Source organism: Dicentrarchus labrax, unplaced genomic scaffold (genome assembly GCF_905237075.1).
Source record: "Dicentrarchus labrax unplaced genomic scaffold, dlabrax2021, whole genome shotgun sequence".
NCBI classification, from domain to species: domain Eukaryota; kingdom Metazoa; phylum Chordata; class Actinopteri; family Moronidae; genus Dicentrarchus; species Dicentrarchus labrax.
This window is the reverse complement of record NW_026136724.1, coordinates 21070101-21083444: the sequence shown is the minus strand read 5'-3', so window position 1 is coordinate 21083444 and position 13344 is coordinate 21070101. Positions and strand designations below refer to the sequence as shown.

At 42.1% G+C, this 13344-nt stretch overlaps 2 protein-coding genes across 26 annotated transcripts in view; one reads left to right on the top strand and one right to left on the bottom strand.

Annotated features, from left to right (window-relative positions):
- Positions 1-13344, bottom strand: part of LOC127359138 (NACHT, LRR and PYD domains-containing protein 12) — a 116657-nt gene that overhangs the window by 35345 nt on the left and 67968 nt on the right. For 2 of the 25 annotated variants that reach the window (XM_051392922.1, XM_051392918.1), the window contains one exon: positions 13266-13307. The exons of 20 other annotated variants lie outside the window; for them this stretch is intronic. In XM_051392922.1, coding sequence (XP_051248882.1) covers positions 13298-13307 — 10 coding nt within the window. In that variant the 3' untranslated portion in view covers positions 13266-13297. Of the gene's footprint in view, positions 1-12671; positions 13308-13344 lie in introns of those variants that run through there. 3 more of the 25 variants (XM_051392921.1, XM_051392916.1, XM_051392917.1) reach the window with 2 other exon arrangements.
- LOC127359146 (60S ribosomal protein L18a-like) lies at positions 11399-11922 on the top strand. Its single transcript, XM_051392953.1, has 2 exons — positions 11399-11545; positions 11783-11922. The coding sequence occupies exons 1-2, from the start codon at positions 11414-11416 to the stop codon at positions 11873-11875; spliced, it is 225 nt and encodes a 74-aa protein (XP_051248913.1). The 5' UTR covers positions 11399-11413; the 3' UTR covers positions 11876-11922.

Below are 13344 nucleotides of genomic sequence, written 5' to 3'. Positions count from 1 at the left end.
TTGAGAAAATGGGGGGCAAGTCAGGCTGGATGGCGCTGCCTCCGGGCACAGCTGGCGAAATTCTGCAATTCAAACCGGTACAAAATCAGCAATTGTTATCCAAGCATGGAATAGGAGATGCTCTAATAATGAATTTACCCAACATAGATAACCAAGTGAGGCGCCTTACAAATCTATTAATGAATGGAACTGAAGAACGCCCTTGTAAATGATGTTGGCAGTTGCCTCATTGTCGCAAAAACATGATTGTTTCCTTGACCAGTCTTTTCCCCACAGAAACATGAAACAACAATTGGTACATTCATTAAAAGGGTAGAAGAGGCATTAGCTGGCAAGATGACAGTATTTTAGCCATATGTCTGTGAACCACTGATTATTAAAATACCCCCCCCAAAACCTACGGAAGGGCGGTTATCATACGGTCAATCATGCCACTACTACTGTATGTTTGACTTAATTATATCTCCATTATGTCTGTACACAACACCGAAAACTGTGGATCCATTGCCCTTCCCTAAATTGCCCCTCATGTCTGCTCTCTGTCTTCTAAGCTCAGCAAAGCTGTTCATTAGTGATCTAGTAGATCATAGCAGTCACACTATTAGACCTTGCTGTTGACATAAAGCTCCCAGGGTGAACTGGCACACAGTGTTCGATTAATTTATATGTACTCAATATGCTGCGTCTTTTTATAATTAATGGCAAATGATGATTCTAGCTGCTCATTGTAAAATAAGGAGATGCCATACCATTATCACACAGAAGAGATCAGGACTGGGGCTCGGATCTGCAGCCCTCATCCAAGCTCACCATATCATGGAGTTCTCTATAAATCGGAGAGGTCCAGCAGCCTGGATATAAGGGAACTTCCCTTATATCACACATGCCAATTTAAGATGTCTAAGCAAGGAGAGCAGTTCTCTTTTGGAAATTACTACTGCCTGCTGCTTTCATTACCTCTCTGATGCGATTTTGCATCAGTACACTATCTAGAGCGAAGCCTAGAGCAGTTCTCTTTTGGAAATTACTACTGCCTGCTGCTTTCATTACCTCTCTGATGCGATTTTGCATCAGTACACTATCTAGAGCGAAGCCTAGAACTCTAGCCTTACAGGGCCTGATGTTTCTCCTTGGATAGCAGAAGACCTAATGTTTAAAGGTATATTTAAGAGCAAAAATGCATGGTCTGATTTTGAATTGATAGTCAACTAACAGAAAATCGTCTACGAGATGGAGCACGAAAGCAGTTGCAGTTATTAAAAGAATCCAGCAGAGAGCCTCTGACAAGTGTCAAATATGTGGGGCTGCTGTAACAACCAGAGGTGAGCCTAACTGAGAAGTACATTTCTCTTCATTTAAACCAAACAGATGCCAATGTGAAGGTGTAATGCATGACTTAAATGCATCTGTGACGTCTGCCTTGGCTAGCCATGCGCCTCTACATGCTTCTTTAATCAACTGATGGCATTGTAGATTAAGCATAGAATAAGGAAAAAGTGCCAGAGGATTTAAACTATTCATGCCTTAGTGTCGCCTTTGCAAGAGCAGATAAATCAATAATTATGTTTTTATATATTTATTTTCCCTGAATATTTCCTGGTAGCTATACCTTAATGCTTGTTGAGAAGGCGATTTAGGAATGGACCACTATGAACCTTTTGGTATCCTTTCTTCAGTAAAGCATCAACTATCTCAGCTCTTTCAAAGCAGATGTAGGTTTTGGCAACCAAGTCAGCCCAGCTAAGAACCATGAACCAGCCCTATAACAGATAATTCATTAAAAAGCGTTTAGATGCTTTCTTAGTGCCTTCCCCAGCTCAGGGACGTTTACTGGGGTTGAAGGTTTATTTCTCATACCCCCTTTTTGAGAGGCAGCACGTTCTTCCCTATGGTGATTGGGACTGCACTTCCCAGCATTCTCGGCGGGAATGTGACGCCGTCAAAACAAGCTGCTGTGACGTCATCGTCAAGCGCTGCACCTGTGGGACCATGCGCTCTACCTGCAGACAGCGAAGAGGGAAACAGGCCAACTGCGGACGAAGACTGGCCGGCCTGACGTGCGGAACCGAACCCTGGACCCTTGAACCCATGACGGCAAGCGACAACCGGATGTTGGACAGAGCTGACAAGCAAGACAGGTGGAGCCGGCCGCTGCGCCTGGGACCTGCACTCCCCTGGAAGGCAGCGCAGCGCCGGAGCCGGAGCCGGGACCTGGACCGCAGCGGAGCCGCAGGAGCAATTCCTCCCCCCTTCTGCAGACCCCCCAGAACCAGAGCAGCCGGACACAACTGTTGTTCAAAAGCGACACTCTCCCCAACACCGAGATCGCTGCTGAGACTTGACAGCAATCGACCCGCCATGATACTCACCGCAGACAGGACAAGTAGAAACAAACGACAAACCACAAGTAACGCACACAACATCCTGGCAAAAAGGCTTGTAGAGGAAGCAGCAGAGATAGGCAGGCAGGCTAAAGCAGCTTAAATAAGGCGCCATGCATGATGTTTGCCAATTGGATGCTTGAGGAAATCAGGTGAGCTGTCAGCTGTGTATGGTATCCAATGGGAAGCTTAGAGGAATCAGCTGATGTATGTTTATGACTAGCTGTGATCGTATGATATAGCTGTAACTGAAAGCTAAGCCTGACTTCGTGCCCTGCCTGAACTAACGCTATGCTCAATTTGGTTTCCATGCAGCCTGGGCCTGCCCAGAAATAGACATATTCTTTGGCTTCATCAATCAGCTGTACAAACTATTCAGTGGCAGCCCTCACCGATGGGAAATCTTACAAAGAGTTTTGGGTTGTTCTCTGCACAGCTTGTCTGACACACGATGGAGTGCGCGGATAGAGGCAGTGCGCCCAGTGGCACAACATTGTACCGGTGTGATCCAGGCATTAGACACCTTTATCACTACAGGTAACATCACCAGTGAAGCCAAAGCTGAAGCACAGCACTACTTTCAGTCCTTTAATGCAGTTTTGCTCCTCACTTTTTGGGTCAAGGTGTTACAATGCATAGAGGATAGAAACCTTACCAGCAAGTCCTCAACCATCTCACTTGATGTGCAAGCTGTCAATATAAGGGAACTGGAGGAGGAGATTGCCTGCATGTGTGTATCATAGGACAGTTTTCTGACAGAAGCAACTGCTGTTGCCACGTCCATGGGCATCAAATCCCAGATAGAAATGAGACAGAGAAAGAGGAAGCGTTTCTTTGATGAGTCAGAAAAGCAAGGGACAAAGGAGCAAAGCCCAGAGACCCTATTCAGAGATAGAGTGTTTCATGTTGCATTGGACAGCATAATCTCTCAACTACATGTACTGTTCTCATCAATGCAGCAGATATGTGACGAGTTCTCCTGTGGAAATTCAGAGATATGCCACAGGACAGCATCAGTGCATCATGCTCAAAGCTCTCTGAGAAATATAAGAATGACCTCACAGAGTCCCTTGAAGACCAAATTCAGCACTTAAAGAAAATATATTGTGCAACTTTTGAAGACGGTCTTGGACCTCTGGACCTACTTAATGCCATATACACAATGGGACTACAGAGCATTTATGGAGACCCGCTGCACATTTTCCTGTCTCTGCCTGTGACTGTGGCTGGAGGTGAGCGGGCCTTCAGTAAAATGAAGATAATAAAAAACTACTTGAGCTCTAACATGTCCCAGAAGAGCCTCAACGGTTTGGCAATGCTCTCCAGCCTCAACTTACCAAGAAACTGGACTTTAAAGACATCATAGATGATTTTGCTACAAGGAAAGTTCGGCACATGGCATTTGGAGTTCAAATCTAAACATGTCACACCAGCAGTAGCCTAAAATACAACGGTAAATATTCATTTATTTCCTGCTATTGTCAGAATTTCAGTACATACGAAGACTGTATTTGGCAACAGCTTATGTGTAGTTTGTTAATGTTAACCATTATTGTCAATGCCTGTCCACTTGTCTTTTGCAGAGAGAGATGTGAGGAGAAGAACAGGAGAGGAAGAGCAGAGGAGAGGAAGAGCAAGGGAAAATGAGAGATCTGCGCACGGGGGGGGGGCATCTAAGATTATCTCGTCCAGGGCCCAGGCAAGACTGTCAGCTGGCCTGCTCATGAGCAGTTTCTTGGGGTTAGGTTGCCTTTCTTAAGGGCACCTCGGCGGGGCACAGGAGGTGAGACTGGCACCTCTCCAGCTACCAGTCAACATATTGTGGTCTGTGGGATTTGAACTTGAACTTTTGTCAATACGAACACGTTCATGTTCACGTTCAGGTGTCACAGAGAAAAAAGTACGAGCTGAAATTCAACCTGTTAGTTGTCAAATTTTTGCTAAATAAAACTCTGGAGAAGCAGCAGTTAGAGAGTATTTCCATCTGTGCTGAGCAAGAGTTTTGTGCTAAAGGAATTAAACGCCTGTCCCTAATAAAGGCAGCGAGAATTCAGAGATTGAGGTAAATAAACGCCAGGGCTGCTATTACATTTTACATAGAGTTTATCATTAAAGGGGAAGAAAGCGACAGTCTGAACCTCAACAGTTCATCTGCAGTTCTTCATTTAAACTGCTAACTATGTCTGTTCCTTCCTCCTTTTGATATTTAAAACAGATCCATTATTCAAATAATGCAGAATACGTTCATATCTTGTTTTGTAGACCTGTTTTTCTTGAACAGCACTGCTAACAAAGCGCTGCAAATCTCAAAAACACTGCATTTTCTAGAGCTGCTCCACAATAAAAGCCTCCTACTGGTTCGTCAGTTAAAAACCTTTATGTGAACAGAAACAGGAAATGTTAAGTTTGCACCAGCAGTAATTAACAAAGCTCTGATATGACTAAAGTAACAGTAAAATAAGGCTGATATCTGAAAGTATAAACAGGAACACCAGAGTGAGAGTAAATTCCAAACCAAAGAGATTCAGTTAGAAGCTACAAAAGTACTGAGAGCTGAACACAGAGAGACTTTTAAAAACAAAGCTTTCTCTCTTGTTATCAGCACAGACGTGTTGATTCAGTCAGTTTGATCTACAGACATGGATTTGATTTGATGGAGGAGAACATCTCAGGTTGACCCCTGTACCACTAGCTACACCCCAGTCTATCCACTACACTCTACTACTGCCAATCGGCTCAAATTTCAAATTGTCAGATTTTTGCTGAATAAAACTCTGGAGAAGCAGCAGTTAGAGAGTATTTCCATCTGTGCTGAGCAAGAGTTTTTTTGCTAAAGGAATTAAATGCCTGTCCCTAATAAAGGCAGCAAGAGTTCAGTGATTGAGGTAACTTGTTCTCCATCTGTTGTACTGAACTCTGCAAACACCAACACATCATGTGAATATTTGAAGATGTCTCTAATGACAAAGTCATTTAATGAGTCATAAAAAGTTTGTTACATTTAGTTAATTAAAACATTTTAGTAGAACTTTTAATGTACAAACACAAAATCCACAAAACAAACGTGCCACATAATTGAGTTAATATCAGTGCTCTTACTGTGTGTCTGAGGGTCCGTTACTGAAGAAGAGAGGTTCATGGTTGGACCGGTCACTCTTCATAGACAGACAGCTGGACACTGGAGACTCTGCTCTGTCCTCCTCTTCCTCCACATAAACACTCATCTTCAGTCTGAGAGTCAAACAGTAACACTGACTGTGAGTTCAGACTCAGGAAACAAGTTTGTTCATGAGGCAAACACAAGAGAACTGAGAGTAACACACACACACACACACACACACACACACACTCACAGTATACAGTAGAATAAACACAGTCAGTTATTATTCAGCCAATCCACAGATCAAACTGTTGAGTTCAGTCCTGTACAGTCCACAGGGAGAAAACTGACTCACACACAGTAAAATAATAATAATGTTGTATTAACACTCACCCTGCCTCACCCTTCTGCTGTCGACACAAAATGGAGTCTGAACCAAATGAACTCACTTTCAGGTTCCCTCCCTGTTTTTATCTACCATCTACCTTTATATCACCTGACATTTGCAGGAAATCTGTTTGTATCTCTGTGTGTCAGTGTGTTTATGAGCTTTGAAAAAATGAACAGAATTAAAATGAGTTTCCATATGTAGGATTCTGAAAGATTTCACATATTATTTGTATTTATTAATCACTTTTTATTGCCAGAGTGTGAACAGGTTGTAACTTAAAAGCTCTGAGTTAGGACACAGCCACTGCAGTTTCTGTTTAATCCACATGAGGGAGTCGGCCCTCCATTTTAGGGGAGGTTCATCCTCCAAAGCCAACACTGAGTATACAGCACTGGGGAAGGCAGACAGACCACCCCACCTCCAGCACTTTCAGTCCAACACCATGCCATCACAGGGCTGCAGATGTGTGCCACATGGACGGGAGGAGAAAGAGAAAGAGACGGGAAGACTTTTGGATAGAGAAGTTAAAAACCAGTTTTCCATCAGGATTCAGTGTAACATAGAAAAATGTGTCGTTTGATTCCTGTTGAGATTGAGTGATATCAGGTGCATAATTTCTAACACGTCAATGCTATAACATGATTTGATATTGTAAACTTGCCTTTACTTGCCTGTTGCTGCTGAAGGATGAAGGGAATGTGGAAATCCAACACACTGTAACCTTTAGACCTGAGGCCTGCAGGCTGAATAATATGAGGGAGAATGAAAACGTCCATCTAACCTCCTGTTTGTCTGTCGTCCTTTATGAAATATTGACCAAACTGAGCTGCTGACACTTATTGTCTCTCCCTTTGTGTGTTTGTGTGTGCGGAGACTTTCATATCTTTACGATTTGGATTATGCATGTGATTATTGAAATACCATAGTTATATATTAATGTATTTTATAGATATATATACCTTAGAAAAGAAGTAGTAGTAGAATTATTGCAGGATGAAATTTATGTTTTTATTTAAGTATTTAAGTTTTATATTAGAAATGTTCAGTTTGGGTCTCCAGCATTTAGATGCTAGACAGATACTATCTTGCATATGTTGGACAATTAGCATAATTAGCTATAGGGATTATTTCACCAGCTGATGGCTGATTTGGACAAAATAGGAGTGGTAGAAAAACAGCCATCAAGCAGCTCCAAACTATGCTGAGGATGGCTAAAACTTGCTTCCCTGCAGCAGCCATTTGGATCCCGCTCGTCAATTCTTCCTCCAACCTGGAACAACAACCCAGAAACAACCAGGGGGAAATAAATAATCACATCAGCGAGAACATGCCACACATTCCAAAACTACCGGACGATCAATATAACACAAAATCAGACAACATCCACTGGACGGATGACACCACAGTTGGATTGTTTAACCACTGGCTTCAACATTTAAACTGAATATCCCCACAAGCCCCAAAGCAAACAGAAAGGAGGGGAACAAAAATATATTCATATAATAGATATATATATTAATAACACACTGCCGGTATGAACAATGAATTTAATTCAGCAGCACTCGTTGGATACAGTGATGTGTGTGCATGAGGTGAATCCATACATCCTACACCACTTCCACCAGAACAATCCCATAATTCAACTGGTTTTCCTCTCGTCATTTCCTCACTGGTAGTGATGAGAACTCGGTTCTTTTAAGGAAATTATTTCATTTTGTTCACCTGGACGCTATAGCTAGAAGATGTGTGTGGTTCGATATGTTCCACAGGATCTCTGAGCTTTTTACTCTGATACATAAACTCTATTAGATTTTCTACTGACTGAATATTTACACTCAAGATGACAGAATTTTTATTTTATATTTAAAAGATCATTCATCCGATCGACTTCACACTTGGCGGGGTGTATTTCTGGAGACGCAAGGAGATGGAGAGTCCAATGTGGTTGCAACTTGGACACCTGACACGTTCAATATGAATAAACTTTGGATAAACAGGTGAACAGCAGCTGGTGACGTCATTGGGAGCCAGAGTCTGAGGGTAGTAATAGAAACTGTGCAGAGTGTTTTGGTGTCATTTATTGGCTACTGCTCTGTCCTCTGCTGTGTCTGTTCACTGTACAGGACAACAACTCTGATAAACTACTGCGCTAATTAATTAATGTTAGTTATGTATGTATGATCGCGCATCACCAATGACAACCTCCACACTGTTTTGCGGATTGCTTCAGCACAAGACCTAAAACCAGACATTGATACACTAACAAGGGGAAAACGGTGTCAGGCATCCGGTCAGAAAACAAATACGTGAGCATTTTTAAAACCTCACTTAAAAATACAATGGAATGTTTTTCCACTAAAAAGAACAGTTTAATATGTGTGTAATTTAATGGTTGTGCTTACATTTTGTTTTGTGTTTGTTCTTTTCAGAACATGATCAGTGGATGAGGATGGTGTGTGATATGGTGTCTCGGGGTGATCAGGGACTTATCAACCTTACTCAAAACTTGATCAATATATTTGTGAACTGAGACAACCCTTATTGTTATTTTGAGTTAATGACACATTCTACTTTGTATGTGCAGAAATATTCCCATTTTGCTTGATGTTATTGTTGAAGAAAAAAATATTTTGAATTAAAAATGTTATTGTATTTTAATTTTATTTACTTATTTAATTAAATATAAAAAAATGTAGTCTGTTCACATTCATATTTCTGGTTAAAACATTGCCAGTTATAGACTGTTCAATAAATATTAATCATGTTTGGTCCGCACTGTGACTGTGTTTTAAATTTAGCCCCTTGTGTGACTGAGTTTGACACCCCTGCTGTAGACGGACAGAGCAGCAGCAGAGCGCTCCAGATACACTAGCTCTATTATTTCCTCCTCAAATGTCTCCTGTTCTGTCCACAACTCAAAGAGAAAAAAACAAATATTCTCATTTGTAAAGTTGAAATTTGAGAATTTGGACGTTTTTCTTGAAAAATGATTAATTATCAAAATAATTGAGTGAGTGAGTTGAACTGATGCCAAAGCACAGAATCATTGAGACGCTGAGTAAACAGACATATTCATAGCTATTTCATATGGGATAGAACAATAAGTTAAAATAGAGGTTTAGATGAATTATTTCCAGTGAATATTGATCAGAGGAGTTTTCCTGATATTGTATTTCTCTCTCAGCTCTTTGGTTGATTTGCAGGCTGTTGATCAGAGTGAGGGCTCTGTCTGTAACTTGTGTTCAGCTCCTCTAAGTTTAGATCATCTGAAACCGTTTCAGTTGGAGAAAAGGGTATATTTTATGTTTTAAAGTTTTCTTATAAATGCTGAAATCACCAGTGAAGCTTTGGTGCCCCCTAGTGGGCAGATTGGGAACCGGAGGTCAGAGACACCAGACCTGGACTTTATATCTGGACTCAGTGCCGGCCAGCGCTGTCGTATAGGGGTGAAGGTGATGACAATTCTAAGGGCCCACAGCCCATTAGGGCCCACACGCAGCCCCCAGTTGCCTCTATGACTAAATTATTATGCATAGACTTAACTAATATATATTCATACTAATGAATCCAAGCTAAAACAAAGCCAAAAAGTCACGCAATATTTTAATTTGAATGTTTTCAGTAACCCCTTTGGCCCCTTCTTAAAAAATGGTTTGGTCCACGGTTCGTTCTTCCTCATGGGAATTAAGTGAGCGCGAGCGAACTCCAGCAGAGAGTGAGGGAGATCAAATAAGATGATGGCCCCCAAAAAACACAAATCTGGACCCCAGAAAAGACTTGAGAGGGAGGCCAGGAGTAGGAGCAGCAGAGCAGGGGCCCAGGACATCAAACATTTTTCTCAAAGAATGGTGACGTTAGCTGTCATCGGGTGAGAGGCGGGCTACACTCTGGACAAGTCGCCAGTTCATTGTAGAGCAGGGGTGGCCAACCAGTCAGAGACTAAGAGCCACATTTTTTACTGTGTTACTGCAAAGAGCCACATCATATTTTTTTTCTCTTTTTGAGACCCTCCCTGCGTGGGGGCTCCTTCCCTTTGCTGAAAATGTGTAGTCCCCAGGCCCAAAGAACAAAGCATGCCATTAACAGCCACATAGTCCATATAACAGTGCCATGCCTGTTGTCATCTTTCACCAATACTGACTTTAATGGTGTCAGATTAACACTCCTTACCATCTCACTATCACTAAGGACAGCAACTGTCGATAAGGTTCCTGTAAAATTATCCTTCCTCCCTGGTGGTCTAGTGGTTAGGATTCGGTGCTCTCACCGCCGCGGCCCACGTTCGATTCCCGGTCAGGGAATGTGCTTTTCGTACACGTTTCAGGTCCAATTCCGAAATAAAAGCCGCTTCACTCTAACTAGGCTAAGCGAGCTAACAGCAGTTACCGACGGAGGAGTCGAGCCTTCGTTGCCTCCCTCATGGTACAAATTAGCGGGTTCACCCGGGTGTGACGTTCACATCAATGCCGATCAGAGGTGAAGCCGATTAATATCAGGTGTTAACGGGTTTCCATAGGTTTTTTGGGCAGTGTGAAAATGGCTATACACAACACAAAATTCGATATGAGCCGCGGGTTGGCCAAGCCTGTGAGCAACGACTCCTAGTGTAGCTAACTGAAGGTTACTAATGTGGAGGCTATCTACAGCGGACTGTTTCACACATATTATCACTGTCTGACAGTGCTCCAGTAAGCACCCACTCAGGGGCCGTCTACACGAATACGTTTTTTTCAGAATCCGTATAAATACTTTATCGTATCGGCCTCGCGTCCAGACGGATACGACGTTTACAGGGTGTGAAAACATTATATCTTGGAAACAGGTCCCAGAGTGGGAAAATCCGAAAACACCGGATTGCCCGGAGTCGTCTGGACGGCGAAAACTGATTTCTTCCGAAACGATGACGTATTAGCCTTCAACCTCAGCCGCCATCGCTAGACGCGTCATAACAACAACAACAATGGCGGAGTACTACTACTTGTTTGTAAGCAGCGCATGCTCCATGGCTTCTCTTCCGGTTTTAGTGTATTGGTGTGGCGGCGTCACAGCACCATATACAGGCCTGGCATATGTACTACAGCGTTTTGGGTCGTTTCAGTGAATCCGTGTGGACGCAGATATTTCTGGAAACGACGCTGTGTTTACGGAGATTTTTTTCGAAACGGCATCGTATTGGGTGGGGCCGCGTATTCGTGTGGACCCAGTTACGAGGCTGCATTCAATTGTATTATGACGCATTCAAGTTCTACTCAGTAATTATGAGCATTGGACGAAGGTCAATTACGTTATCATGATGTGTTCAATGTGGTCTTGTAAAATGTTGTTATTGCTTGGACGTTTGAATTGCGTTAATACAAAAAAAGTTAAATGTTCAAAGATTTTTTGTTGTTGTTTTCACAACAATATAAAATTAAAGACACCATAATAGCTGACAATAACAACGTAAAAAGACAATTTAGAATTTGAGTCCTTATTTTACCCCAGAAGCTCTGCAATGTCCGCATTGACCTGCAGATGACATATAAATAAAGTTGTGTTAAAATGTCTCCTTTTTCTCTGTCAGATCGCGATATGGGAGCTCGCCATCGTGCCCGCGCCCACTCCATCAAGATCATGAAGGTGCAGGTCATCGCCGCCAACAAGTGTCGCAGACCCGCCATCAAGCAGTTCCACGTGAGTGTCCAGACGGTTTCATGTTGTTTTACTCGTGTCAGCGGGTCTCTCTCTGGACTGCCTCCACGTTGTCAGCTCCAGTTTAAAAACCCGCCAGACAAAAAAGCCAGATTTCCAGCTTCCATCTTCAAACCTGGCGGTTCTGAAACTGGCGACAGACGCGTTAACGACCGCAGGTTTAAAAAGAGTTTGGTTGTATGTAGCTGACCTTTTTATTTCCTCTGATTCCTCCCGCAGGACTCCAAGATCAAGTTCCCGCTGCCTCACAGGGTCCTGCGTCGCCAGCACAAACCCCGCTTCACCACCAAGAGACCAAACACCTTCTACTAAAAGCATTGTTTCATGTTGTGCGGGAAAAAATAAAGAATCTAAACGAAGAGCTGTCGGTTCCTTTATTTTTATATATAAACGTGTTTTCATACGAGGTTGGCTGTAGTGAACGAGTTCCCTGGAATAAATGTCCTCCCGGTAGATGTGGATCATTTTAAAGGGTTAGTTCATGGAGAGTACTGAACCGGCTGCTGTTACGTTGTGGAAACACTGAATGTGGCAGAAGACACCAAAGACTGCTGATACGCCTTTTTCACAGCAGCCATTTTGAGCTGAAATAGTAGGATAAACCCAGGTGTTAACAGTTAAACTGAGTTCTGTTCATGTTTGCTCACTGGAAGACAGAATGACTCAAAACCAAGAGAACATTGAATACATGTAATAGATTTTGATGTTTTGTACATTATTTAAGGTATTTGCACTATAATATTCTGGAAGATATAAAGTTTATCATAGTTACTGTATAATTTTAGTTATTTGTTCACGAATAAAGTCAAAATATTGTTAAATTTGAATCAATAAAGTCAGAAATGTTACTAGAGGTTACAGCTCTTATATAATACTGCAGGGGGTACCTGGCATTTTATTAAAAACAAACTAATTACATTAAGTTCTATATATTTTTAGTGCAATCGTTAGCTGCTGCGAGCTTCTTCCTCTTTATATTCACTTTATTTTCTACCTGAAATGTTTTGTGCTGGTCAGGAGCTACTGGGCTTTTTTCCATTTTCTCTTATTTGGAATCACATATCAGCACTTTACACATTCAACGTTGTTTCATAGAATTATACAATGATTCATCTTTACAATTTTTTTTAATATGAACAGGATGTTTCAAAATGGCATGAAAACATATTAAGAAGAAAATAAAATAAGAAGTTACAAACAGTTAAACAAAAGAAGGCTGTACAGGAGGAATTCACATTTTCCACTTTTCCCAAATTTCCTCAAATTTAGATTTCTCTAGTCTCACAGAAAAGGTAATTCTTTCCATTACAATTTATATATATATATATATATATATATATATTAATATTACTTAATCCAGACTCGGGTCCAGGTGGAGCAGTCTCAGTGTGTCTACAGAGACTGTAGAAGGACGGAGCAGCAGCAGAGCGCTCCAGATACACTGATGATACTCTGTCACATCCAGAGGAACACACAGGGATGATAGTGGACTTGACATTGTGTCTGACAGTGGAGCTGATCTCAGAGCAGTTCAGACTGCAGCACTGAGAGTCGTCTCCACTGGTTGTGATTCCTCTGTCAGTCACTGCTGGATGAAGCTCTCCTCTCCACTCTACCTCCCAGTAACATGGCCCAGTCAGAGCTGATGCTGCTGCTTCAACCTCTCTGGATCATCAGGACACAGCTGATCCTCCAACACAACCTCCTTCCTCACTGCTCAGAGTCTGACTGAGATCACTTCCATCTGAGGAGAGAAGGAGACAGAGGACAGCAGTGATAAA

What these genes read in the sequence shown, in the direction of transcription:
- LOC127359146 (XM_051392953.1), top strand. Translation starts at nt 11,414, where the DNA reads ATGTCTCCTTTTTCTCTGTCAGATCGCGATATGGGAGCTCGCCATCGT. An exon ending in CCGCCATCAAGCAGTTCCAC is followed by an intron (nt 11,546 to 11,782) that starts GTGAGTGTCCAG and finishes TTCCTCCCGCAG; the next exon opens with GACTCCAAGATCAAGTTCCC.